Source organism: Ilyonectria robusta (assembly GCF_021365365.1).
Source record: "Ilyonectria robusta strain PMI_751 chromosome Unknown BGZ61scaffold_14, whole genome shotgun sequence".
Lineage (NCBI taxonomy): Eukaryota > Fungi > Ascomycota > Sordariomycetes > Hypocreales > Nectriaceae > Ilyonectria > Ilyonectria robusta.
In genome coordinates this window covers 901,813-928,910 of record NW_025764448.1, presented here as the reverse complement: position 1 = coordinate 928,910, position 27,098 = coordinate 901,813, and the positions used below count along the sequence as shown (strand labels likewise).

At 51.2% G+C, this 27,098-nt stretch overlaps 11 protein-coding genes across 11 annotated transcripts; 4 read left to right on the top strand and 7 right to left on the bottom strand.

Annotated features, from left to right (window-relative positions):
• Positions 1-104: 104 nt before the first annotated feature.
• On the bottom strand, positions 105-710 carry BGZ61DRAFT_455222 (uncharacterized protein). The gene is made up of 2 exons (XM_046246348.1): positions 445-710; positions 105-394 (listed from the first exon to the last, which is right to left on the bottom strand). Exons 1-2 carry the CDS (start codon positions 541-543, stop codon positions 332-334), a joined length of 162 nt encoding a protein of 53 aa, XP_046102481.1. The 5' UTR covers positions 544-710; the 3' UTR covers positions 105-331.
• A 314-nt stretch (positions 711-1,024) lies between these two features.
• Positions 1,025-1,521, top strand: BGZ61DRAFT_495505 (uncharacterized protein; the record flags this gene model as incomplete). Its single annotated transcript, XM_046250898.1, has 2 exons — positions 1,025-1,177; positions 1,237-1,521. 2 exons carry the CDS (start codon positions 1,025-1,027, stop codon positions 1,519-1,521), a joined length of 438 nt encoding a protein of 145 aa, XP_046102480.1.
• A 65-nt stretch (positions 1,522-1,586) lies between these two features.
• BGZ61DRAFT_549158 (P-loop containing nucleoside triphosphate hydrolase protein) lies at positions 1,587-3,541 on the bottom strand (the record flags this gene model as incomplete). The annotated part of the gene is made up of 3 exons (XM_046255420.1): positions 1,587-2,525; positions 2,571-3,377; positions 3,539-3,541. 3 exons carry the CDS (start codon positions 3,539-3,541, stop codon positions 2,019-2,021), a joined length of 1,317 nt encoding a protein of 438 aa, XP_046102479.1. The 3' UTR covers positions 1,587-2,018.
• A 1,543-nt stretch (positions 3,542-5,084) lies between these two features.
• On the top strand, positions 5,085-5,982 carry BGZ61DRAFT_356616 (ubiquitin-conjugating enzyme; the record flags this gene model as incomplete). Its single annotated transcript, XM_046240803.1, has 3 exons — positions 5,085-5,351; positions 5,433-5,707; positions 5,793-5,982. 3 exons carry the CDS (start codon positions 5,085-5,087, stop codon positions 5,980-5,982), a joined length of 732 nt encoding a protein of 243 aa, XP_046102478.1.
• Positions 5,983-6,361: 379 nt separating this feature from the next.
• On the bottom strand, positions 6,362-8,161 carry BGZ61DRAFT_455214 (succinyl-CoA synthetase-like protein). The gene is made up of 5 exons (XM_046246347.1): positions 7,816-8,161; positions 7,726-7,754; positions 7,515-7,641; positions 7,370-7,458; positions 6,362-7,310 (listed from the first exon to the last, which is right to left on the bottom strand). Exons 1-5 carry the CDS (start codon positions 7,971-7,973, stop codon positions 6,721-6,723), a joined length of 993 nt encoding a protein of 330 aa, XP_046102477.1. The 5' UTR covers positions 7,974-8,161; the 3' UTR covers positions 6,362-6,720.
• Positions 8,162-9,068: 907 nt separating this feature from the next.
• Positions 9,069-9,819, bottom strand: BGZ61DRAFT_393951 (AAA domain-containing protein). The gene has a single exon (XM_046242883.1). It carries the CDS (start codon positions 9,805-9,807, stop codon positions 9,160-9,162), a length of 648 nt encoding a protein of 215 aa, XP_046102476.1. The 5' UTR covers positions 9,808-9,819; the 3' UTR covers positions 9,069-9,159.
• Positions 9,820-13,228: 3,409 nt separating this feature from the next.
• BGZ61DRAFT_495499 (major facilitator superfamily domain-containing protein) lies at positions 13,229-14,668 on the top strand (the record flags this gene model as incomplete). Its single annotated transcript, XM_046250897.1, has 2 exons — positions 13,229-13,418; positions 13,470-14,668. 2 exons carry the CDS (start codon positions 13,229-13,231, stop codon positions 14,666-14,668), a joined length of 1,389 nt encoding a protein of 462 aa, XP_046102475.1.
• A 305-nt stretch (positions 14,669-14,973) lies between these two features.
• BGZ61DRAFT_495498 (heterokaryon incompatibility protein-domain-containing protein) lies at positions 14,974-17,298 on the top strand (the record flags this gene model as incomplete). The annotated part of the gene is made up of 2 exons (XM_046250896.1): positions 14,974-15,511; positions 15,569-17,298. 2 exons carry the CDS (start codon positions 14,974-14,976, stop codon positions 17,296-17,298), a joined length of 2,268 nt encoding a protein of 755 aa, XP_046102474.1.
• A 1,746-nt stretch (positions 17,299-19,044) lies between these two features.
• BGZ61DRAFT_589951 (uncharacterized protein) lies at positions 19,045-19,452 on the bottom strand (the record flags this gene model as incomplete). Its single annotated transcript, XM_046256604.1, has 2 exons — positions 19,045-19,266; positions 19,338-19,452. The coding sequence occupies 2 exons, from the start codon at positions 19,450-19,452 to the stop codon at positions 19,088-19,090; spliced, it is 294 nt and encodes a 97-aa protein (XP_046102473.1). The 3' UTR covers positions 19,045-19,087.
• Positions 19,453-21,576: 2,124 nt separating this feature from the next.
• Positions 21,577-22,401, bottom strand: BGZ61DRAFT_305426 (uncharacterized protein; the record flags this gene model as incomplete). The annotated part of the gene is made up of 1 exon (XM_046238730.1): positions 21,577-22,401. A coding segment is annotated over one exon (825 nt), but the record flags the coding sequence as incomplete, so codon positions are not given.
• A 1,586-nt stretch (positions 22,402-23,987) lies between these two features.
• On the bottom strand, positions 23,988-26,355 carry BGZ61DRAFT_534437 (uncharacterized protein; the record flags this gene model as incomplete). The annotated part of the gene is made up of 3 exons (XM_046254149.1): positions 23,988-25,506; positions 25,559-25,694; positions 25,773-26,355. The coding sequence occupies 3 exons, from the start codon at positions 26,353-26,355 to the stop codon at positions 23,988-23,990; spliced, it is 2,238 nt and encodes a 745-aa protein (XP_046102471.1).
• Positions 26,356-27,098: the final 743 nt, after the last annotated feature.

The following is a 27,098-nucleotide window of genomic DNA, read 5'->3' as shown; positions in this document are numbered from 1 at the left end:
CAATGTCGCAGACTGAGTCAAACCAAGAGTTGAGTTATGATAAATGCCAGAACCCAAGAAGACTTTAGGTGTGCGAAAGTTGGGCGCTTCAAGCCTACGTATCATCATTTTCGACCATCTACCTCGACACAACGTGTGTATCTCGTCACCGTTTTTGGATGGCGGGAGAATAACATGGTAATAAAACAAGCCCAAGAATACAGCACTGCATATTAAATATTTATTTCAGCAGCGACCCTTCGTACAGCGCTTCGTGTTGGGTCGCGACTAATTGCGCCCCGCTGTACTCCGTAGTTGCTCGCCAATCTCGCCACACCAGCGGAATGCGAGATCAGATCTGGAATCCACTCGAGAGCGAAAAAGAAGCGAGGGTACGCACAGCAAGTTCAAGCAACTGATAGTATGTTAGCTCGGAGGTATGGGTGCGGGTTGGCTCTTCCTTACTAGCTTCTGCTGCTTCCAATTGAGGCCATTGAAGATTGCCTGATGCAAGTAGACGAGTCCTCTTGGTGCTGACTTGAAGCCAAACTCAACTCTCATCATTTCGAGAGAAATTAGCTGAAATCATCTGCGAGTCCTCCATGATTCATCGTAGCCAACAAGGAGAAATGAGAAAATGAGAAATGCCGCCGACACTCCGGGTGATGGATAGAATCCGACCATGATTGACTTATACGTACCAGTGTAGGGCGGGGAATGTCGCTGTAAATACCCTGTAATCCGCTGCGACAGGCATGTGGGTGCGACGCGTCACGTCATTGACCCACGAGCAGCTTCCCTCTACGGAACGGCATCATGGCATCCCTCCGGCCGTCAGCACAAGCACTCACTGCCTGCAAGCTCCCTCAACCACCGCCAGCAACCCGTCCGAAGCTGTCGCGCATCATCCCGCCGATCGAATCCTCCCACAGCATCTAACCGCCCGCTAACTTACGCCCTGGAAGGACATTGCCCGTAAGCATCTAGACCTAGATAGCTTCAGTCCCGAGAGCTCCGCTACAGCTCCATCCCACCACCGATCGCAATGGCCACCACGACTACAAACAATGTCGGCGACAAGTCCTCCGGCCTGTTCTCGTACGCCCAGAGCTCTCTCGACCGCGTCGTGTCTCCGTCGTCTCGCCAGCGCGCCTACGACAGTACCGCCGAGTTCGCGTCGGCCCGACCCATTCTCTTCGTACGCCCTCCCTTCGATTCCATCGCACACATCGACACCAAAGCTAACATCGTCTCCAGTCCTTCATCGTAGCCCAGCTGCTATTCTCGTTCCTCCCCGTCCTCCTCTTCGCCACCTTCTCCCTCTCCACCGTCGCCTTTTCGCTCGGCGCCGCGCTCGTCTTCGCCCTTTTCTGGATCGGCGTGGCCTTCATGGTGCTCATGCCCGCCCTGCTCCTGACCTCCTCCGTCGCCGTCCTCATCTGGGGCTGGGCCGTCGGAAGCTTTCTCGTCGCCCGATGGCTGTATAACCACGCGCCCATTGGGAACTACGAGGACAAGAGTGTGGGCGTTGCGAAGAAGTAGGGGACTTTGGGTGTCGCAAACGGATGGTGTGCGCATCATGAGCGTCAAGAAATGTCGGAATTGTTGGGTGGGATGGCGTAGGAGGATATGGATGGAATGGCTTTGCTTGGACGATTACGACTGCCGGTTATGGTATGGGATACCCAGGGAGTCTTGACGGGTTTCGTCCAACCTGGTTTGGCTGGCTACTTTACGGATTGATCAAAAGGGATGGGATCCTGGGAACGTGCTTGACGATTCTCTTCTGGAACGATGGATGACTGCGAATAATTACGACTCAAGGTTCTCTTCATCATTGTGCTGTCTCCCGTTGCGCTCAACTGCTGCCATGTAATTTGGACCCGTCTTAACTCGTATGAAAATCCGAGCGTGTTGCTTGGCATTGTCATCACGGAGGAAACGAAAATAAGTGAATACCAACCAGTCATCGCAGTATTCTATTCCTCATTATGAGGCCGACCCTCCCTCGTCTATCCGCCAACCCGTACGGTGATACATTACAAATACAGACCCTCCGGCTCGCCCTCCTGTTTCGTGCGGAGCACTCTCTCACGCGCTGACCGGAAATCCGCCATCTGTACCCGCATGCGGCGTTCTCGGAGCGCCAACAGACCGGCCTCAGAGCAGATGGCCTTGATGTCGGCACCCGAGAGGTCGTCCTTCTGCGAGATGAACTCCTCCAGGTCGACGTCTTCGTTGAGGCTCATCTTGGATGTGTGCAGAGTAAAGATCTTTCGCTTCGTCATCTGGTCGGGGTTCTCGAACAGGATCTTTCGGTCGATACGTCCGGGTCGGATCAGGGCAGGGTCTAGACTCTCGATCTTGTTGGTAGCCATAATGACCTTAACGTCGCCTCGGTCGTCGAAACCGTCGAGCTGGTTCAGAAGCTCCAGCATGGTTCGCTGGACTTCTCGCTCACCGCCCGAGGTGGACTCGTATCGCTTCGTACCAATGGCATCGATTTCGTCGATGAAGACGATGGAAGGCGCGTTTTCACCCGCAACCTAGGCCGTTAGTACAGTTGTGAGGGGTATGACGGAATGGCTTACCTGGAAGAGCTGTCGCACAAGTCGAGGACCGTCACCGAGGTACTTCTGGATCAACTCACTACCCACAATACGCAGGAAAGTGGCAGAGGTCTGGTTGGCGACGGCCTTGGCAAGCAGCGTCTTTCCGGTTCCGGGAGCACCGTAGAGAATGACACCCTTCGGAGGCTTGATACCCATCTCCTCGTAGAGCTCGGGATGGAGAAGTGGCAACTCTACCGACTCCCTGACTTCTTGAATCTGCTGCTCCAGACCACCAATATCGGCATATGACTCCGTGGGTGCCTTGTCGAGCTTCATCACGCTGACGATGGGATCGGCATCGTCCGTCAACACACCAACGATGCTCACGCTCTTGTGGTGCAACAAGACACTGGCACCGGGCTCGAGGAGATCCTTGTCGACGAAGCTCATGATGCTAACGTAGTACTCAGGCCCTGTCGTGCTACTGACGATGGCATGGTCGTCGTCGATCAACTCCTCCAAAGTTCCAACTCCCATGGGGCTTCCACGCATGTCATCGACACGGCCACGCTCGTCGGCTAACCGGTCGGCGTCGGCCTCGGGGCCAGCCACAGCTCCCTCCTTGGCGGCCTTGGCTTTACGCAGGCGCTCCTGGTTCTCGACGTACTCTTCCTCGAGCAAAAGGTGATCGTGGATTCGCTGCATTCGGAGGAGGCGGAGCTTGCATCGGCTGGTAGGGAAGACGGCGGGAAGCTTGGCGGCGGCGCTGGTACCGCCAGCCTTTCTCTTCTTGCGACCGACTCGGGTCGTAGGTCGTGGCGGAGGCTCGTACTTGGGCTTATCCTTCTGTGGAAGGTGTTAGAGTGCTGGAATAGTGAGTTGCAGGTGCAATTCGCTTGCCTTCTTGTCCTTATCCTCTCTCCCATCTCCCCCCATGCCAGATTGTCCTTGACCCTAAAGCTGGTGTCAACAACTGTAGTACTGCGGATCCAACCTGGGAAGCTTACCATCTTGTCTGGCCAAGCTCTACGAGCTTAGTTTGTGTGAGTTCTGGATGAAGCGATGGCGTGCAGTCGGATAGATTTCGGTGGTGGTGGTGAAGGGTGGCTGGATGTTGATAGAAGGATGTGGTTGAGTGTAGGCGAGCTTAGTGATGGCGAAGGCGAGGCACTCGATCAGGCGCCAGGGAAACACGACAGCTCCCCGGCGGGTCACGTGCTGGGCCTGCCTCTGACTGCACGTGACCTGTCCCTTCGCAGCTTGAAACCCGTCCTTAGGATGACATATAAACCGAAACATGGCCTAGGAAATGATGATTCGCACTAAATCCAACACCAATGATACTCCGTAGCTGGATTGCAAATTGGTGACGACATGGGAGATTGACGTGTTGATGATACCGCAACCTCCCAAGCCACGTCCAACATCAGCCTCGCAACTGAATGCCAAATCCGGAACTACGCTCAGAGCTTGCACCAATACGACCGTGCCACAACCCGGTGAAGAAGAACAAAAGCCACTAATCGGTGAAATGGATACGATCGCGGAGTTTCCTAATCTCCCAAATGTCACTGCCAGGATGGTCAAGGCCGGGCTGTGGAATCAGTGCCAGAGATCGGCATGTGCATCATGTGATCAGGCAATATCATGTACGGTTTCGAGCTCTCAGTCTGCCCTGGCCATCTGGCCTCGGATTCTGCAGCTCCGAAACTGAAGGGCTTTCCCAAGGCATGCGGTGTGATCAGCGCTGAGTGCCCTGCATCACCAGTAAGCACGCCGGTGCTGGCTCCGCCGACGGCCTGGAGCCGATAGATGGCCCGCCAAACCCATTCGTCATCGCCAGCTCATAGTACCGCAGCCTGTTCACTCGGCACACCCTCTATCAACCTGAGCAAAGCCCTCCCCACCGGGCCTGCAGAACGTACGTCGGACCCGACCAAGAACCGTGTGGCGGCTCTGCTCGTTGCAACCTCCTCCGCGGACCGGCCGCTCGCCCATCCCAGGGTGGCAGAGCCCATCCCAGGGTGCCAGGAGAGGACAGCGCCGCGCCGACCAGCTGGACGTCGCCCCCCGCAGCACGCTAGAGGTTAGCGCCCTTCCAGGTGCATCAGCCGCCGGGATGTGCGAGTTGGAGGGTTGCAGCCTGGGCACTTCCCCAGTAAACGGCACTGAAGTGATGGTGTAGGCGGGCGGCGGGCGTCAGGACCCCTCCATCGGTCTCTCGACAGTGAGCGTCAGAGCCTAACGAGCAGCCTGTGCCACCACCAATCATGACCGATTAGTGTCTGGCTGCAGCTAATCCATGCCACCCACGACGCCTCGACACAAACTAAAGCTTACCACCAACCGCGGCCAGGATCCGTTTCTCCTCTCTTCCTTCCTTCATAATCACCACCGCAGCCAGCACGACCCACCAGCTGCTACAGCATTAACTAACCGGCTTCGAACATCGACATATTCCTCTCCTGACCATCCTCAACCTCAAATCACCACCCCGAATCATCACTCCAAACCGCCACCCCGCACCGCTCCCATCGGTCAAAGAACGTCAACATGTCTGCCGCCAGTAGTCGAGTACGCCGTCTGGCGAAAGAGCTCAGCGACATCCAGGCCGACCGTGATAACTCGGGCGTTTATGCGACGACCGTCATGGACGACGATGTGACGCACCTCAAGGGCACCTTTCCTGGCCCTCCCGACACACCCTACGCCGGCGGCACGTTCCAGGTCGACATCCAGATCCCTTCCAACTACCCCTTCAAGTCCCCGACAATCAAATTCGACACCAAGATCTGGCACCCCAACGTCAGCAGCCAGACTGTACGTCACCCTGCCTCCACCTCTGCCTAGAGATGGAGAAAAAGCCTTCTGGGCTGGTGACTGACTGAACTGTGTTACTAGGGCGCCATCTGTCTCGACACCCTCGGCTCCGGTTGGTCTCCCGTCCAGACCATCAAGACTGCCCTTCTCTCGCTCCGCATGCTTCTCGAGTTCCCCAACCCCAAGGACCCGCAAGATGCCGAGGTTGCCAAGATGATGCTCGACAACCCCGAAGGGTTCGCTATCAAAGCCCACGAATGGGCTGTGAAGCACGCCGGTGCCTCGCAGAACCCCGTCGATCTGAGCAAGTGGAAGAACGATGACAAGGCAGGCGGGGTGGCCAACGACGATAATAGGTATGTCTCCTGCGGATGTGGACTTGAGTGTCGTTTCCTTGACCTCTCACAATGCGTTGTGTTGCATTGTACAGTTGGCTGACAGGTGGTGGGGTATCAGATACATGGGATACAACAGAGACCTCGTTGACCGCTTTGTCAACATGGGATTCGACGTCGAGGCTGTCGTCGATGCCTTTGGTTTTGTAGGCATCGACCGGAACGGCGGTCAAGATTACGAGCTTGAGGAAGCCTATATGGGAGACATCACCGCTCGTCTCCTGGGCGAGCAATAAGCACCAGACCCAATATTGACACACAACACAAGCTACGACTTAAGCACGAGCAGCAGGAAATCGCAGCGGGAGAGCAAGGCTTTGAACTTGCTAGGACATGACACCGTATGCATGGGACGGGAGTTTATTTTGCGCATTAGAAGGGGCTTTTAGGAACCTTTAGGAACCTTGGTGGCTACCAACTGTACATCTAGCCTGGTACGCAAGGAGGGAACATGAGGTTAAGGAGGATGGATACTGGATTGGTCTTGCATGAGACCATGAATGGATTCCTTTCTAGGAAGGGGGACATTTTACGACTGGGCGTTTCAATGGATATCCCACATCTTTCAGGTAGAATCGGATAAGCGTTATAGGTCTGCAAAGCGCACACAAACACACCAGGAAGCTCTCGTTGCTCTATGATACTTTTGACGCCTCTCTCTTTCATTCCACTCCGTGGTATGGCCAAACCCGCTCACAGTGGTTTAAATAAGACCTTGTATGGCGTATACGGGGATATACACGCGCCCAAATAAGTTGGCGTTACACAATCCAGCGTCCGCGCCAGCCAGACCAATCCTTGTTCTATCAGGTTACGTACGGAAATCATGGAACAAATGCAACCAGCCCTCCGTGAGCAGTCCTCGGCACCCGACCGGACTATAATAAGCTCACTCGATCCCGAGCATGGCCTCTCTCTCCCCCGCCGGACTGTCCAAGGGACGAGTCATGAAAACAAGGAAACGGATGATTAAGTTACAGAAGATCTCGGCGGACGAACTCCTCGTAGAGAGCCTTTCCGAGGCTGGCGGGGGAGCGCTCGACGATGACGCCGGCGTCCTCGAGAGCCTTGATCTTGGTGTCGGCACCACCCTTGCCGCCGGAGACGATGGCACCGGCGTGGCCCATTCGTCGGCCGGGGGGAGCGGAGATACCGGCGATGAAGCTGACGACGGGCTTGCCGCCACCAACGGTGTTGGCCGACTTGAGGAATTCGGCGGCGTCCTCCTCGGCGGAACCACCAATCTCACCAATCATGATGATACCGTCGGTGTCAGGGTCTTCGGTGAAGACCTTGAGGCAGTCGATGAAGTTGGTGCCGCTGAAGGGGTCACCGCCGATTCCGACGACCAGGGACTGACCGAGACCAGCCTGGGTGGTCTGGTTGACGGCCTCGTAGGTCAGGGTACCGGATCGAGAGACGATACCGATGCGGCCGCGCTTGTGGATGAAGCCAGGCATGATACCGATCTTGCACTGGCCGGGGGCGATGATACCGGGGCAGTTGGGGCCGACGAGGCGGGTCTTGGACTGGGTCTTGAGCATGTCGGTGATGCGAACCATGTCTAAAGAGGGGCTAGATTAGAGGACGAAATCCGTCTGAGCTGGGGAATTCGGAACGTACCATGCTGAGGGATACCCTCAGTAATGCAGACGACGAGAGGAATCTCGGCCTGGAGGGCCTCCTCGATACCGGCAGCAGCCAGAGGAGGACTGGTTAATGTTAGTCGTGCTTCACCCCTGACGGGCATTGGATGTCCGGGACATACGGGACGAAGAGAGCGGTGGCGGTAGCGCCGGTCTCCTGGACGGCGTCGTAGACGTTCTTGAAGACGGGGAGGTCGAGGTGAGTCTGGCCGGCCTTCTTGGGGTTTGTTCCACCGACGACCTTGGTTCCTATCCAACATATCAGCCTCAAATGCCACCCCTGTCACATGCATCATGACATGTGTCGCAACATGGATGCGGTCTGGCTCGTACCGTATTCGATGGCTTGTTGCGCGTGGAAGCTGGGCCCTGGGGTCAGTTTCTGGACGTCGAGAACCCTCCAAGAACGTGGTAAAAACTCACGTTCCCTGCTTTCCAGTGAAACCCTGGAAGATGACCTTGGTATCGCTGTTGATGCGCAGGTTGTTGATGGTCTGCGAGTAGGGCGACGAGCTGTAGGCGCGGCGGGCGACGCTGCGCAGCGACGAGGCGCGAGCGGCGGATCTGGAGACGGACTGCATGATGGCTGTTCGGAGGAGGAAGGGCTAGAGGAGCAGAGAAGGCTTCAGGACCAGGATCGGATCTTGAAGCTCAAAGGGGCGGCGTGGAGTGGAGGTTTTGTTGGGCCAGAGGAGCTTGCAAGCGAAGCGGAAGGGAAAACGTCGATGACACCCAGGAGCTTTGGGAGGTTCGTACCAAGATTGTCCCGTGCCAAGCCTTACCGAAAAGGGATGCCCTGGAAGAGCCCTGCGCTACGGAAGGTCACGGAGAACGTTGTGCCGAGAGTCGGCAGCGCGGGTACTATTGTTCCGACCGTTGCCGCCTGGAGGTTCTGGAGAGGCGCTGGAACCTGCTGCAGCTGCTTGCCCGTCTCGGCGACGCCTCGGCGCCAGAGGGCCACTCAGCGGACCACTCAGCGGACTATTTTAGAGGGTCGTTACGTATTAGAGGGCTTTTAGAGGGTCTTCGAGGGTCTCTGAGGGACACTGCATGTCCGCTGCAGGGCTTCTAGAGGGACAACCGTGGACAACCATGGCCCTGGCCCTCCCTGACTTGCGGCTAATCACGGGTTCTCGGTGAAGATGTGCGTCATGTTCTAAATGCTTTTCCAGCTATCTGGCAGGCCACTGCTGCGCTTAGTGCGTTGCACACTCCTCACCGTTTGACGCTCAATTTCTGCACACATCTGCCCAAAAGTTTTTGTGCCATGAAGTTGAGCTGCGTGGGATTCACCGCATTGCAGAGAACCCTCACACCAACACATCGGCAAAGAAATACCGGCATTCTTTCTTGTCCTGACGGTTCAACCCGATGAATTTTTTTCTTTGCCCCTCGGAGGGGACGGAAGTGATCCTCCACAGCAACAACCAATGCCGTCAAACGTTCCGGACTTTAAGTGCCGGCGAGAACACCATCACGATAATCGGGCTTGATTCACCGGCCCTGACCGAGGCACCGCGGGTTTTGGGGCTTTGCGGCACTGCGCTTTGCCAATGCTCGCCTGCGAAATATCAGGTGCCTCGGTTCGGCCCCTTTCATTGGCTCGCCGAAAAAACGCACCCTTTCCCTTTCGCCAGGGATTGCATTTGCACGGGCTTTATCAACGCCGCCGAAAGGAGTGTTCCGCACAGGGATACTGATAAATATCTGAAGATGCCTTGGCCTGGCTTCTGCAGGCCGGGCAAACATATAACGTGATGTTGGCAGCTAGCTACACCCATTGGCCTCCAGCATCGGTCCATGGCTATCACGGAGTGCTGCCGCTCTCCACTTGGACCACACAAAGGCGGTCCTGTCGTCAATCCTTGCCAATGTGCAAGGGATAACATCGTAGGGTAGGCCTACTATCTCCAGGACCTGACAGAATTCGCGGTGAACGCCAATCCAGTCGTCTCTGTCTTGGGGCATGAGCCTCACGCCATCATCTACAAGCCAGTTGGTGCCGGCCTCGCACACCAAGATCAACGACGTTGACATTCTCCATCGTAGCTCTTGCCAAGCGGTACTTGCTAACATGGCATCTGCCGTTTCGTGCCCTAAATAGCGCTGAGCGTATACAATGGGGTCCAGTCCAGAGCGGTCCGAGATGATCCACTGCTGGTCTCGTAAGGCCGCCCGCTCCGCATCCCGTTGAGTTTCTAAGATGAGCGTCTGCAGCGCTAAGCAGCGGTCAGGCGACGAGGTGATATCGGCCGCTGTAAATTTGTGCACCCTCTGGACAGAACGTGCGACTTCTTCAACAATTGTAGGAGGTGAGATATCTGAAGTGGTCTTGAAAGAGGATCTCAAGGCGTTGACCAGGGTCGTCTTGCCAGTGCACTGAGCACCGATAATGTATACATTTGTTGGCGGCATGGTGTGATGAACTTGAGTTGCCTCTCTCGCGACAAAATCAACAGATAATACCCATGCAATGATGCTCCTTTAAATTGATATGGTTGTTAGCTACGCTTATCTTTCAGGCCTTTGCATATTTTCCTTGTAGTACCGACACAACGTCGTGAGTGACGAGATGTAACAGTGTTCACGAATAATTGCACTGTACAATCAGGCTTGGTGTAAGACCTTAATTCATTGCCTATTCGAACTTCATGTAAGCTATGGCTTGTGCGTTATTCACTCGCTCGCGCAGATAGCGAAGATAAATTTATGATGCACATACGTCAAACATCAATTATTGCTCAACAGAAAGTGTCGAACCATCGACTACTATAATCAGCGCGATTCCTCCTCACCAGGCAATCTCACATAATGGTAAACCTCAAATCATTCGAACATGAACTCAATAACAGGATTTCTGTGAGTGAGAAAGAAAGGATTCGAGGTTTCAGGTCTTCCCAGTTATGAGTCACTGAACAGTGAGCGTTTCATCAAGATGACCATTCTCAGGGCTCTTGCCATCACCTGTTCCTTCGACTAATGCCCGATCAATGTATTCGTGTTATCAATGATTATCTGGACTGATGTTTATAGGCCTGATTCTCATAGTTTGGCCTCCGTCGTGGCTTACGCTGCCGCCCAGTTGCTGATACCAATCGAATCATACAGCCAACCACCGACTGAGAACGCTCTGAGTATATGATTTGACTTCTTCGTGCTGTTGTTATCCCAGGAGTGTACTTCGAGTTCTACGGCCGGTGACAGTCAACTCAAACCTCGGACGTCCTTTTTCTGCGCGGCATTCCAAATTAGATACCCAGGATATAAATCCGCCGTGAGTGCGGAGTTAAATATGAAGAGAGGAAAGCCCTGGCTTAAACTTAAGGAGTCCGTAAAAAAGTTTACTGGTGGGCAAGACTCGTCCTTTGGCGCGGTTGACTACTCTGAAGTATTTCCCCAAGCTGTTCCCTTAACAAGAGGTTAGGGTACCCTAGTACACAGACCCAGAGGGCGGACTAGAAGCTCAGCAGTAAAGAAAACACCAACAATATTATCATAATAACCGTTCCCTATACCAGCAACGAACCGTTCTAGTTAGTGCTCATCAGCAGTTGTGACCGATAGTCAAGCGACTCACAGTCCCGTTGAATTTTGATATCCGGCTATTTGAGAGATTGTATACCTCTGCGGTTACAGGCGCAGGAGTCGCGAAGTTTATTTTGGAGAAACAGTATTGGATGTATTCGCCCATCTGTGGCTTTCCTGCCAGATAATCTTAGGACCAAAGACTGGATTTGAGTATGCAAGCCGAGAACATGCCTGTTCCACTTTCCGGTTTTCCTGGGCCGGATTCGTCGTCTTTTATTTCAACTCATAGCATACAGTCAACAATCCCTCATCAACATTCAAGAGTGGTGTTTATGGGTGCTCCAGGTCAGATGATATTAGCTTCCAGTGGGCGCTCCTGTGCACTGTGGTTTCCACACTCCTTTGCGCAAATCTCACCAACAAAAAGAATTCGAAGGCTACCAATAAGGTGAAGGCCAATCACCGCTAATAGCAGTTCTAACTCTTTACTTACATCCGGCGGAAAGTCTAAAATCTGGTGGTGCTGAGATCGCCAACGTTCAAGTGTCAACAGTTCACGGTTTTCAAGACAGCGCAGCGGACATGACGATCTTTGTGGCGGTCTGACGCAATGAGACCCTTGAAATTGGAATTGGAATAATCTTTGTTCCTATTCACACATCCACACCATTGCTGACTCGAGGAACGCACCCTGACCTGAAGTACAGTGATGGACTGCTGAAATGGCTAGATAAATAGCCCTCGATCTCTTCCCTCTTCTTCCTCTTTCTCCCTCTTTCAATAAAAACCGAGCGACTCCAAAATCGACTACACTAAAAGATCATTGTTCTACCATATCCCTATATCCAAAACGACCATGTCCTCAAAGGAGTCCAAAGACCCGGTGGCAGAGATTTGGGAGCGGCGAGGAGTGCGGGTTGGCACAGCTCAGCAGAAGCTAGATGTTTTGAAAGAAGAGCTGGGAAACTACTCCGGCCGAGAGATGGGAAAAATCTTAGCTGAAATCAATTTGCTAGAATTCGTAATCAAGTCCCTCCTTCGTCCTGAGCCCACCGAGGCCAAAGACTCCAAAGACGTTAAAGACTCCAAAGACCCCAAAGACCTCAAGCGCAAAGACCCCAAGCGCAAAAATAGTTTGGTTGATGATCTACGTGAATGTAATTACTATCCCTTTGAGTACCCGAGGCTCATGCTAAGTTGTAGCAGGGTGGGAGGATAATTGAACAGTAATTGTGGTATGTCTCTTTATATTAAAAGTAGGTGGCTATGGAAGGTAAGTCAAATTTGTTAAGATACGTCACAATATTACCTTGCGAATAGCTTAGAAAATTTTACTGTATTTATACTTAATATTGGTACTGTATGTTTATTATTTGCCAATACTGCACGACTTTAATCTATGTGAAGATATTGAGTATAGCTAATAAAAGAACACCCAAATAATATTATATATCTAATCTATGAGTTTCCAGTAAGCCTCGGAATTTGAAAATAGATGTATCTATTTTTGGGGATTTATCTACTTCCAGTAAGGTATTAAAATAAGACTTACACACGCATATCCAATCTGGGTAGGTTTGAGGAGGCATGAGGCTGCAAAGCTGGCGTGGGGTATATTGTTTATCAAGCTGGGCTTACATAAATGCCATGCACCTAATGGATGCGAACAATAATGTTTTCCTGGGCTTAATTCCAATTAGGATCGTATTAGAGATGAAAAGAGAGTATAAAAATATGAAGTAAGCTCAATGGTAGCTGTAAAAGAGACAATATGTCAGCTTTCTGGGGCGTCATTCCACATGAAAAGCTCAGATGAACCGGGGTTAATGGCTCTGATGCGTTTAATGCGTGGGATTCGATGCGTTTTTGGTTTCATATTCATCACATGGAAGATGTCGTGCTCCAAATGCGGAAATCCTGACATGGCATGACGTTGACGATTTCCATCATGTGAGACCCTCGGATCATTTAGCGCTTCGAGACACTGTAAATCACGAGCCGCGTGCTTATCGCGCCGTCGCAAATAACAATCCCCCTTCACAACCAACGCGCAAACGGCCCGCTCGCCTCTCGTCTGCTCCCAGCCGACCCCTGCAAAGCCTAAATATCCTTAAAAGAACTGTATTCTGAGTCTATCTAAGGGATTACTGGCGGTGGCGACATGGCCGACGCTGGCCACGCTTCAGGCGCCCTTGGCGATGAGGTGGAATCTGATGGCGCTGTCAGCCCGCGACACCGCAGCCCACGTCCAAGGCGGAGAAGTGCCGTAGGCCCTGTCCTTGGCCTGCTGCTTCTTGTCAATCTGTCTATGAGTCTCTACCAGCTTCCCCTCAACCGGGTTATTGAGAGGCGGTTATGTCGGGAATACTACGCCAGTACCGACCCCAAGCTCATCGGACCGGGCGGAAGCGTTGATGAGGACCTATGCAAAGTCGACTCGGTTCAGACGAGCCTAGGCTGGATCCAGGGCGTGATGGACACTATTTGGATTGGTGGAGGTGAGTTCAAGCTATGCGCTTCCTAATATGAACCTCTCTGATGCGATCCAGACTTTGCCATGACCATTCCCCTCAGCTTCCTGGCAGAGAAATGGGGTCGCCGCACAGTTCTCCGCCTCAACCTGGTGTCCCGGGTGTTTATGCTGTCATGGGCCGTCATTGTCGGCTATTTTGATCAGCTGCTACCAACCAAGGCCATTATCGTTGGCCCGACCCTCTCGGTCTTGGGTGGAGATTGCGTCTTCAACTCCATCACGTATGCTCTCGCCTCCGACCTCACCGACGACCACGTCACGCGGGCCATTTACTTTGGCTATATGAGCGCCGTCTCATACGTCGTTGCTTTGCTTGGTCCGGCGTTGGCCTCTGCTACGATGACTGCCTTGCTCTGGCTGCCGTTCTGGCTTGGGCTAATCCTGCTCTTGCTTGCCGTTCCTACCATCCTCATGCTCCCATCATCTACAGAATCCTTGGATAGCGAGCCCATTCCGGACGAGGAGCAAAGAGCACCTCTCTTGTCGTCCCCACTTCTCAAGGCGCAGGATGCCCAGCCATCCCTACTCAACTCCACGGTCCAGCGGTTTCGCACTCTCCATACCATCGTCACAAGCCACCCCAGAAACTTTTCATTACTGCTCATCAGTTTTCTCCTCACGTCGCTCGCCAGCTCCGACACTAAGCTGCTCGTCCAGTACATCTCCAAGAGATATCGTTGGACTTTCGCTTCGGCTGGCTACTTGCTTTCGGGTAAAGCCGTTGTAAACTTCACCCTACTCACCGTCATCATCCCCAAATTCCTGCTGTCAAGACGTGTTACCAGAGGCTCCATCTCGAGGGTCGAAAGTGCGGACAGCGCAAATGTTCGATACGCTAGCGTCTGCCTCATCGTCTCCGTGCTTGGCGCGCTGGGGATCGCCGTCGCTGCGGAGATATGGATGCTAATCCCGTGCCTCTTTCTGTACGCTCTCGGATCTGCCCTTCCAATCTTCACCCTCTCACTGCTCAAATCGCCAGCGGTATCGCCGCCGCATGGCAAGGGCCACGACGACGCGACGAATCCTGACACCCACATCTTCTCCATCGTCATGCTTGTCAAAACTGTTGGGTCTCTTCTTGGAGCACCGACCATGGCGGCGCTGTGGGTGCGTGGCATTGGGATTGGGGGCCTTGCGCTTGGCATGCCGTACTTCGTCAGTTCGGCTTGCTACGCGGTAGCCTTGGGGGTATTTTCAGGTATCAAAGTTGAGTGATTTACTCAGTGGCAAGTATTGTAGTCCAGACGAATATACAAAGTTACCTCTTGCCAGTTGTCTTTTTCGTGAAAAAAAAACGGGTATACTGACAATGAATGTGGACATCGCAGTGGCGGAGCATGTCCTTCAATCTTGTCAGGCAGCACGATTGTGTTTCGGTGTGAGGCCTGCTGACGTGGATTATTCCCGCGCTGCATGTCAGATACTACCACATCCTTACAACATTGATGAGAATATAGGTATTGGTGCAACGGCACATTCCAGCTGCCCTCGCCATATTTCTCTACACTTAGGCTATCGCAATGTCCGCACTCGAGCCTACAGTACTATGCACCACCTGCACTGGCATCTTCACCGGCAGGTGGGACACCCAGCTGAGGGGATGGAAGAGAGACAGCCGCAAGCCGATAACTCCATTCAACCAAGAACCGGCTTTTGGGACAGCTTACGAGCACGGCATGGAGCCGTACGTCCATGCACAGGCTGCCACTGCGACGCTGTCGTATCCCCACCATACCGTCGCTGAGCTGCGGGTGTCTGCGGCCAACTGCCCGCTGTGTAGGATCGTCGAGCTGTTCTTTGACGCACCAGACGGGCTAGACAACGCCCTCACCGACTACATGGACGGCCGAAAGCCGGTGGGAAAGGACCGATGGAATGACGAAGAAATCGAATCAGCCAAGGGATATGTGTTCATGTATACGGAGAGAGGCAAACAGAGCAAGTTGATCTTTCGGTATCATGTACACGAGCACTGGGAAGCCACCAGACACAAGGATGTTAACCGCACCATTGGGGAGCGGGAGGGCAATCTAAAGGACGTGAAGTTGGAAATGTATGGTATGTACTCGACTTGACAGTGATATTGAGTGATTTCTGACAATTCCGACTGGAAAGACCTGGCAGACGACAAGAACAAGTGCCTCGTGGATTGGACCACCAAAGGAACTACGCTTGAGAGAATATCCAAGTGGCTCGAAGAGGATGTCGATTTGGAGAAACATTTACCTCAGCACCATCCAAGGCAACTGCCCACGCGCCTTCTTCATCTGACCAAGGGCGCATCGGATCCGAGCGTGCAGCTGGTTAACTCCAAGGACACTGCCATGGACGTGAATACGCGATATATCGCGCTCAGTCATAGCTGGGGGAAGTCCATGCCTATCACACTGATTGAAAGTCGCCTTGCCGAATTCTCCACCATGGGCATTGCATTTGGGGACCTACCACGGACCTTCCAAGATGCAGCGAAACTTGCTCTTGATCTCGGCTACGAGTATATCTGGATAGACTCACTCTGTATCATCCAGGACTCTCCTTCGGACTGGCTGCACGAGGCTCAGAGGATGGCAACTGTGTACACATTTAGCCACCTCACCATTGCGGCTTCAGCCTCGACCAGCACTACGACTGGGCTTTCCCCTGTCAACCCCAGACCTCGGACAGTAATTGTTCGTCCAACCTGGCTCGGTATGATTAATGGATTCGGAGTGAATCCACAGCAGACACTGAGAATTGACGATGGATTGTTTACTCGGTTCTTCCACGCCATAACCACAGCGCCCCTAAACTCACGAGGCTGGACATACCAGGAATACGCACTATCGCCGCGGGTCCTGCACTGTGCGGAGGGTGAATGGTGGTGGGATAGCATCTCTTCTCCAGGCATTCACCGCGAATCTTCGACGGAGCCACAGCGCTGGTATACTGGCCCTATATCCATTTCCTGGCCAGATAGTCGCAGTTTATACGACGTGAAGCCGCGGACTCATCCGCCTATCCAGGGAGCATTGATTTGGGACCGTTTTGTAAGCCAATACAACCAACGAGCGCTTACCAAGAGGCGAGACAAGATGGTCGCGTTTGGCGCAGTGACAGAGATATTTGGAAGGGTGTACAATCTACCGGTTGGAGAGCAGAATGAGTACGTTGCTGGGTTATGGAAGAGCTATTTGCCGCTTGGTTTGCAATGGACTGTGGCGGAGCGAGCAGAGCGTTACACCATTCAGCCCGGTGAAGAGGACGAGAAATACGTCATTCCCTCATGGTCATGGGCGTCTGTCAATGGGCTTGTTCGTTTTAGCGACAGGAAAGTCTTGAAAAATGAACGAGCAAAGATGATTGAGGGAATGCCAAAAGTCGTGGACGTCGTTGTCACCACCGAAGGCGGCCCGTTTGGTCCAGTCCTGGGAGGCTTCATCGTACTTCACGGCCCCTTGTTCCGGATTCGCGTGAACAAAGAGACGAGAACGATCCAAAATGGCGCTTGGTTCCGTGGCTTTAAGTTTCTGACGACCGACGACTCAGTCGTGGAGACCAGTATGGGGCAGTCGTTGTGCCTAGATAGTTGGGTTGGGGCGGTTGAGACCTGGGCAACTGACCGAAACATGTATTGCGCCATCGTGGATGAGGACTTAGAGAGCGGTTCGGATGTATTTGCGGTCTTGATGGAGAGAGTTGAGGGACAAGAACGGGGTCTCTACAAAAGGATTGGCTCAACCATCGTGGACCGTAGCAGCTCTGGGATTCTTGAAAAAGCTACAGAGGGCGACAGAAAGGTTTTGAAGGAAGAGGAGTATATGGACATGGATGAGAAAACAGGGCATTGCACCTACAAGATTGTTTAGGGCAATGTATAATGGTGTTGTTCTCTCACCCGGTCCAACTCCCAAGACAGGGAAGGGTCCAGTACAATTGAACATCCGCAAAGAGGAAATATAGTGGCTGATTGTGCTTAGATTGTGATTAAATGACTTTGGCCGCCCATTTAAGGTGCAGAATAGCCGGTAGACCAATCGAGACGTAAACATAATATAGGAGGCTATCACCAGTGACATGACATATGACCTCTTGTTATTGACAGCACTTGAATAGCTGGCATGTTTTAGACAGCGAGACAAGGCTGTTGTTACGAAATTGCCGTATGCGGACCGCTTGATAACTCTTGTAAAAGTGCATTCCATTCCACCTGGAATAGGTGGGATGTTGTCTCATAGGAAAACGAGTAGGCCCTCTCCATTGGTGGTGCTCGTGGGGTACATTGACTATTTCTTGGCCGCTACAAGACTCTTGGCGTTGTGATCGGACCTTTCGATATTGTTGGAGCCTTAGTTTGGCACTAGAAGTGAACCCAAGATGTGATCCGCTATGAGAATTCCGAAATAGAAGCAGCGTATAAGGAGGTAAAAGTCTCTTCGGTTTTCTCTTTATAACATGTCTCAATATAATTCTAGCCATAAGGCTCCAGTACACTAGATTATTTCCCATTCTTTTGCCCGCCTCTCTGGCCACTGCTGCTCCAGCTGCAAAAACAGAGAATATGGGCGGAATCAGTCGCATGGACATGTCGTCTATGTTTGATCGCAGCACTTCGATTTCGGCTATTGTTATCCCCGAAGGAACCTACCGAGGCAATGTTACAAAGAAGCCAGCAACGGTCTGTCGTTTTGGACCGGCAATCTGGACCACAAGCTTGGGGAACTTGGGATACGGGACTAGCCTGAATTTAAGTTGCACGGCATTTGGCCAGGCAATTGAGGGCAACCCGTTCGTTAACCTCGCTTCCTTGCATATTTGGTAATCTGCTAACGACCCTACAGGACTTGGTACCAAACCCGATTCGGCGGAAAGATATGCTATGTATTAACAACATACATTACCTACGATGGTAATATGCTATGTTCTCTTTTTGTAGCTGTCTGAACTGAAGCTAACCTTATTGTTCCTAGCTTCAGTTGTGGGGATGATTGGATCTTATTTGAATTGTGCCATTCTCCTCTCATGTATCATCTCTCATCTTTGCCCTGATATTTGAGGTTTCAAGTCAAAATTAGGTCAGTAGGTGATAGTTACACGGGATGCCAACAGCCTTCAAGCTCACAGAGCACTATCTAAAGAGAGAATTTAACAGGTATACGATTCACTTAAGAGTCTGAAATTAGTTTACTACTTTAGTTCGAGTGCATTAGGCACACACCAAGTAAGCTTGAACCTATAAGTTGGGCTTGGGGCTGTTAATGAGTGCGATAAGAATGTCTGATCAAATGAAACAGCACATAGAGATGGGATCAGCTTAGTTCCAAAACATGGGTTTTTATAAAAGCGAAACAGAGGACGACCGCGCTGCCTGCAGGCGTTGCGACCTTCAGCTTCTAACTTCGAGTTCGATTTGGTACGAGTTCCTCACACAATGAGGGCCGCGTTTCCCTTTGTACGTTCCCCGCCTCGACATAAAAGATTTTGGGATACATTGTATGAAGCCTAGAAAGAGGGCATCGATTTTCCGTGTCCCGTGGATAAATCACACAACTCACACAAGTGAGTGAGCGATTCCCATCAGCTTCCGAATCAAAGGCTAGGTGACAGCTGCCAGCGCCAACTCCAGGTACTTGCTTTCATCTCATGGTATCAGTCTGCTCAAGGGCAGTAGTCGTTGTTGCCATCACCACCATCCCGGCATCCATCGCAGTACATCTGGTAAACAATGTCTCCGTTCGAACCTCCAGAGCAGTAGAAGAGACTATCGTTGACGTGTGCTTCGTCGGCGACTTGTCCGCCTTCCTCGAGGGCGTCGTGGATTTGCTGGTAGTAGTTTCCTATAGCATTATTAGAATCCGGTTATTAAACTGCAAGACAGACACTGGAGGGCTGCGGAAGCATGTCTTACCTCGCCTCTGAAGGGTGGAGCCGCAGTACATGACCCCTGTGCGGCAGTTGTCCGCCATAGCTAGGGGAACAATAGCGGCTAGAGTGGCAATGGACAGGGCAATGAAATTAACCATGTTGAAGGAGTGTTGGGGTTTGAGGTGAGGGTATTGAGTCAAGCTGAGTAGTGAGAATCAAGTTGTGATGGTAGAATGAAATGAGATGATAGAATGTGATGTTAAACAATATTCAAGGACGGACTACAGGTTTATATAGATCCTGAGATCTCGATGTTCTGGCAGTTCAGTGAGACGATGACGATGTTCAACCTGTTTGTCAGACGGCATACATCACAAAAGTCCCCTTGTTTCACCTCGCATCGTAACGTTTAAATTAAGGTCAAAGTTATTTAGCCAATAAGCCACTGCTACGAAGGTAGGATCAGCGTGTTGGTCAGATGAACAATATAGAGACAGCTGAGTTGTTTCATTTTGCATATTTCGCCACCATGTGCTACGTTCAGGTCAAATATTGAACAAACATGCACGCAAAACTCCTCACTAACAACAGTTGAGTCCACCCCATGAAATGGGCCAAAGCTCCAGTCCGTGTCTGGCCTCGCAAGATGTTGGTTGGGACTAACTTAGGCTTTGGAACCAGTGACAATTACATATACGGAGATCGCCATAGCACTACGAATAGATGCGAACACATAGTGCTACATATTGTGAGGAGGCTCCAAAGTACTTCTGAGGTATCATTATTAAGTCAGCTAGACATCTTGTTGGTTGTACTGGAGGCTTAGCACATCCAAAGGAATGTTTTGAGTGGGCCATTACGTGGTTGAGCTGATCGCCACCAAATCTGCCCAGACAAGCAGTCGCAAAGCTTACCACCACGGAATCAAAAAGGTGTAACTTCGGGCCCACTGAAAAAGCAGAAGTATCTATATTATGAAGCTAATAATCTAGGCAGGGATTGGTTGAGATAGGATTGTCTGCAATCCTGAAGAAGGATCATCAAAGCCCCGAGCTGTACTGCCCCATGCCTACCTTTCCCCGCTGAAAAACGGGGCAGTATGTCTATCATGATGCATTTTCATACTGGTTTAATGTTCAAATTCTTGGCTCATCCGGTTAGCTCAGTCAAGTGATAGATCAGATGATAGCTACCAGCAGTGTTGGACTTTCGTACGGTGGATTGATTTAGGAGAAAGAAATAATACATTCCAAGGCGATGGTTTCTGTCCCTATTCTAATAATTACTCTTGATTCTCTGGTATATCAGGCTTCAAAGGAAAGATCTATGCAGGAGACTGGAGAGTCTTGTCCCCGCTCCAGATCTGGAGTAGACGTAGCCGTCCAGGGGCGGGCCGCTCTGTGACTTCGCCTGGCTTGGCGACCGACATTGATTGCCGACGGCATTTGAACTTTGGACTTCCTGGTCACCATATCGGCCCGAATCTGTGTGTGCGGGTGTGAGTGCAGTATACATACCAAAGCGGTGAGGGGAAGGAGGCTGGCTAAGTGCCACCGCATATAGAAACATTCAAGTTCTTGAAACAGGTGCATGAATTACACAGTTGACAATATCGAAACTGTTGGCTAGGACAGACTAGATTAGTTGGGGCTGGTTTAGGTACATAGTCAGCATAGCCTTCTGTATGTCATCCTACATCATCTCCTGACCCCGATCCTTTCTCGTAACTTCGCCGACATGCAGTAAGCAGCGGCGAAGCTTGTCTCTTCCGAAAGTGCAAAAAGAAACTTCTGCGGGCGATGAGTCCTAGCCTCTTACGGTGCCTGGAACGGCTTTTGGGGGAAACATGCAATTCGAGGGATCTTGATGGCCACATTTCAGTACCCACTAGGCAATATCTTGCCTGGAAACAGCTATCACGACAGAGTTTCTCACCCCTTATAACACCATTTCCGTCTAGAAACTCGGCAGTTTTCCATCCAAAGATTACTTTCGCGCGAACTGTCGGGACGATTAAGACGCGACGGTTTCGTTTGCAAAGCCAAGCCTGCCTGAGTTATGCCTGTGATGGCGTCTGTGTGTAATTTGAGAATAGTAGGAAGACAAACACACGCTCCTATCAATCCATTATGTAATTTAATCAATAACCTAAAACTATCCTATCAACTGACATATGATATGTCTTCGTGTTGTTCTAGGTGCTCCAGGAACGCTCCCGCCGTGAACTTCCGTCTGCAATGAGTAGAGCATTGATCCAATTTCAAACACTCTCGACATGTTTCGCAGTGAACCCTCCATTCAACATCCCGCAAGATCTTATTTAACCAAGGCACTCGGACAATCGACACAAACCGCAGCGGATTCCCTGACTGTGCGTCAAATGGGTCAGAAATAGGGGCTCGTCGTCTGCATTGGCCAGTACGTCTGTATATTCTATCCTCTTCCACACGTCTCAAATATTTATGGTATTTCTGTGTGTCTCGGACTGCGGCATACTCAACCATCGCCCTCAATGAACCGTGGAACCGGATTCCAATTTCACGAGCAGACCGGTGGTCAATCAAAGTTAACCCACCTTTGACCTTCTTCCCGTCAAATGAATATGTTCCAGCTCGTGTTACCATTCGAGGTACTCCAGACAACATCTTATGACTAATTCCAAATTTCCGACATGCTTGCACCGGGGACAACGGCATGTAGGCCTCCTTTTTCGAGAAGCATAGGAAGCAAACGCGTTTGCAAGTAATCAAGTAAAGGTAGCCACCAAAGTCACCACAGTCTTCGCATTCAGCTGTACAGATTTTCTCATAGAGCTTTGCAAGAGTGATCGAGCTACCTGTGCTGATAGCAGATATACCTTGGAGCGCATTTTGTGCGTGTTGTACAAGAGCTCTGTAGTGGGGGAGGGAGCTCACCAGCTCCGAGGTTCTTCGGTTGACTTGCTGAACCCTCGAAATACTATATAAATCAAGCAGACTTAGTACTATTTGAATTAATTCTAGCGGGAGGGTCTCAAGAACCCCGGCACTGGCGGAAGGTGGGAGCTGGTTGGTACTTAACTTAAATTCGCAAGCGGGAAGGTTTTTATCGAGTGTGTGATCGTTTAGGTATTCGGGGTAGGTGAGACCAGGGAATTGTTCCGTGATAGGCCGAGTGCCAGACATGCCTATTGTGTGCTAGGTTTATAAGGCAGTGTTTTGGTTAGCCGGCTATTTGATGTTCGGAGGCGATGCAAAGGATTCAGTACTGTCGAGTGGATGATAAAAGGTAACGTTGTGAAAATTCGATAAGACTGCCAAAGGCACCTAACTGGTAAAGCGGTTACCACAATACCTACACACCGTATATGTCTGCATCTAAGGTTAAAAATGCAGGTCTGTCTACATTCTGCTTCATTTTCCGGCCCTTACTTATTCTCTAGCGATTAATGAACATCTTCAAGTGATTGCCGCCAAAGCAAAGTCACAAAGGATCTAACAAAGACTTCAATTGATGCACACGTAAGACAAAATGGAAAACGGAAATAAAGCCGTCTATACAAAGAGATCATGGCCTCAAACATATTAGCGGCAAAACGAATCAGCTAGCAACCCCTCGATGTTCACCTAACCATATTTTCCACCCAAGATTCCATCTCCTAGACGACCCGACGGTCCTCCTATCTCAAATCCACCATTAACTGACTCCTTGAGTCAAAGGGACAACCATGCATCACCCATTTGACAACATTGAGATTCCGGTTCTCTTTGTCTATTATTCTCCCTAGCACGAGATGGATCACAGTTACGATCCGGACCGTTGCCTTCGTTTATCGTACAGCCACTCCTTCTAAGACTTCGATTTCTTCGACCAGAACTTTAGCAAGGAAGGTTTCTCTCTTTGGGCAGGCTGCAGTTGCAATTCAGATCTTCGCAGTGGCTGGGCACGCTCCTACTCGTGTCTGGAGACTGTGATTGCTTCAACGATAGCTGTGGCGACGGCGACTCTCCTCTCTTAGGCAAACTTCAATTGCAATCTGGATCGCCACAGTATTTTGCTGTGTCTCTATTTGTCGCTTCAGACTCTGAGATCTCTGGCAAGGGCTGTGACGAGGGCGGCTCCCCTCTCTTAGGCAAACTGCAATATCGCAGCAGCCCTGACAAGCCCCGCACACAGGCTCCAGGCTCTAGGTCTGCGACTCCTGCCTCTTTCGGTCTTCAGAGCCTTATTTTCGTGAAAAGGAGTAATATTTCGTAGACCCCATGATCTCCAGGGTGTGATGTTCAGCCCGCTCGTTCTGCACTGACATGCTCTCCCATGTTCTCTAGACCAATGTTGATCACAACTACTCCAAGGCAGAAACGATGCACTTTTCATACCAAATGAACGGGATCTCATGCAACCGAGGGTGTCATGCAAAAATATCCCCAAATTAAGCGATCCTTCGCAGGAGGTTCGTGGCTTGAGTGACAGGACTTGGCGTGCGGCTGAAGCCTCCCAAAATGACTTTGACGGACTGCTTCCAAGTTCATCACCTCTCAGCCAGCTGAGGGTAACATGGGTGCAGACTGTTGAGCGGTCATATCATGAGAATATCTGGGTAGGTCTTTTACCCTTTCTTCTCCTCTCAATGCCCGCTGGCTACGCCCCCTCATTTGAGCAACAACCTCGATACTGCATCTAGTAATAAACGATTTAATTTGGCCACCTACCCTCAGCTCTTAAACAATCTCCAGCCCTGTGGGCTCCGTGTGTCAACTTTGCAAAGTTGCACATCTATCTTCTCGGCGGCATCATCCATCATCTTTGCAGAAGTCAAACCGCCACTCTTTTGTCTGAGATCCTCATCCAGGCCGTGAAACAAGGGAGCCAAAGGTGAAGTCTTCCAGTCCGTCGGCACTCTAGCCTCCCCGTGCCCTGCCTTGCGGTTGATAGTTAAAAGAACGAATGTGCAGAAGAGAAGCTGCAGGAGGAGCAAGGCAGCCGGGTATGCAATCCATCCCCAGTGCACTCTCACACATGTGTCGACTGCGAATCCCATGCCATTAACAGTGGTCAGGTTGCGATTGATGTCCCAGCGGCGCACCGTCGATACATCCGAAAAGCCTTCCGTGAATGGGTGGTTGCGCATAGCTGCTGTCATTGACGATGCGATGCCCTTTGTCATTTGTTCCGCCATGGTCAAATTGCTCATACCGTCCGCGTACAGAGTCGTCAGCCAGACAGGGCCTATGACCTGATCAAATCCACTCCTGCCATCAGTGCGGACCTCATCACCTAGTAAATCATCCAAGGTGCCGGTGATTGCATAGTACGGCGTCAAATCTATAACCCAAACGCATTCTGGTGGATAATACACCCACTCGGACTTATTGTTCACATACGATTCTGGTTTATCGTTCAGAAGATGCGTTCGGGAATTAACGAGGACACCTCTAGGTATGGGATCGATTGATGAGTTGCATTTCGTCGATAGGCCGTCAACGAGGCTGTAATTCGATATCAGCGAGTACGCCGCCCTCAACCCGTTGATCCAGACATCGTCAATCCAGTTTCTTCGAAGTAGTGGAGGTGAGCCTTGATCCTCTTCAAATTCGATATACTCTTGATTTGTGACCTGCGCACTGTACTTTTTTACGCATGGATCGAGAGTGCATCTAACCGCGAACGCATCCATGTTTTCTCGCATGATACATTCGTACTCGTCCTTCTCGCAACCGGGTGGTAATTTGTGCATCAGCGCCTCGAAGGAGTAGAAAGACGAATTAAAGTCTACCCTTGCCGCACTCAGCGGAGATTGGTTGTATACCTGCAAATTTGATGGCAAACTGAACGTGTTGGTGGCGTTCTTTTTCCCAGGTATGAAGATATCATCAGAAATATCGGTGCATGAATGGCACATGGCCAAGGACGAAAAGTAGCCGCCGTCGCCCTCAGCACCGAATGTACAATTTCCTCTCGCACAGTCAAAATCAATTTGGGATGCTGCGCTTCCAGGGTCTATGAGACCTCTGTACAATGCAGATCGCATTGTCTTGTCCAAGCCAGGGCGTTGGTTCATCTGCGAGTACTTGAAGCCGGGAACTGAAGCGGTGTAATTGTTGGTCCTTGCAGCTCTTGCGACCGAACTCTTCACCTCGCGACGGCAGACAACATGTTCCACCAAGGCCTGCGAGAACGGGTCAATGGCGAGGGCGGCGATGGTGATTAAAGCGCCGAAACTGGCCAAGTATCTATGTCCCAGTTAGTAGACGTACCGTCGAATCCAGTTGCGCCGTCACTCACGCTTTGTCCGATCGAGCAACTTGCTTGAGCAGCAAGCAAAATGAGCCCCATGGACCTCGACTTGCTTCGTCAAATAAAGAAACATCACTCAACTTGTGAGGCTTGGTGAACCAAGTCCACTTCAGCTGCCCAAGCCCTGGTTAATTAAGTAATTAGCCCATGTTTCCTTGGCCTGTCTCGCTTAGATCTTGAGGTGGGTAAATGGAAACTATACCTTCTGCTACAGGCATGATTAACGCCGCCTTGAAGAACGTTGTGAACACCGAAATGAGAGAGTTGATTGAGAGTAGTTCTGGTCGACTCGGAAGCGGGTTGTTTTGGTGTACAGTGAGGACAATGACGATGGCAATAAGACAGCCCAAGGCGAAAAGAATGCTCAGAATTTTGAGGAACCATATTCGCAATGTTGATTGCGAATTCTTGTCAAAATTCCCACCAGCTTTTTTATCGGGTTGGCCCGGCTCCGTATTGTCTGGCTCTGTCATGAGCAATGGTCCTCTGGCGGAAACCTGATCGCCTCGCTCTGACGGAGGATTTAACGTTAGGGTGATACTTGGAGTTAGAGCGAAGTCAGACATTTCCCAGTCATTTTCCGTAATTCTGTGCCGATTGGGTTCGCTGGTATCGTGTTCATCGTTGGCATCCCGGTCATCGCCGCTGTGTCGATGGTCGTTGACTTCTGGGCCGCGGTCGGTTAATGGGATTAGAGACGTCGAAGATTCGTGAGGGCTATGTTCTTCTTCGCCAGGGCGCCTCTGAGGCAGCTCCCAGTAGCTCGATGCTGGACTGATGCTCATGCTTGCGGCGAAGGGCTGTCAAGGTAGAGTGAGAAGGAATATTCGTCGGCCATGCAGGTTCGAGTGCAGCGATGCGGCAATTATTACTCTTGAAGTAACCAGCCTATTTCAGGCAGAAGAAGGCTGAGGGAGGCTAAATAAGTTCAGCTTCCCCCGCCCTCGAATTCATTCTAAGTCTCGTTACACGTGAGATTTCTGCGCCACCGTTCCCTCTACACAGCCTCTGCGACTTGGTATCACTGGTTGAAACCTGTAGCTGGACTATTTCGGAGCTGGTAGCGATCCAATCCAGGTTTGAGTTACGCTGAGCCTCAGTCATACAGCAGTTGGGTTCTTGCTATTCGTTCAGGTGATCTGCGCCAAGCCTCACTTTGGATCGACGCACTTTTATTCGTAGGAGGCGGCGGTTGAGCGGAGACACCAGCCAACAGCCTACGAAAAGATCACGAGATGAAATCTCTGGCAGTATCCGAGATACTTAGAGTTTGAGGTTAAAATAAGGGAGCTTGAGTGAATAAGAAGAAGCTTTTAGGTGCAGAAAAGCTGTCTTCATATCCATTTGCTGCACCCTTCAACCCGGATGTGTCGTGCTGTCGCCACGATCGATATCACGGCTTTTTGCCTATGTGATTCGGCGAACGTCAGTCGATTTAATCACCGATATACAGTTGTTAGTTATTCTGGGTAGGCTAGAAAGATCGACACATTTCGTCACCAATCAGTCCCTCGGGATATAGCTCGAC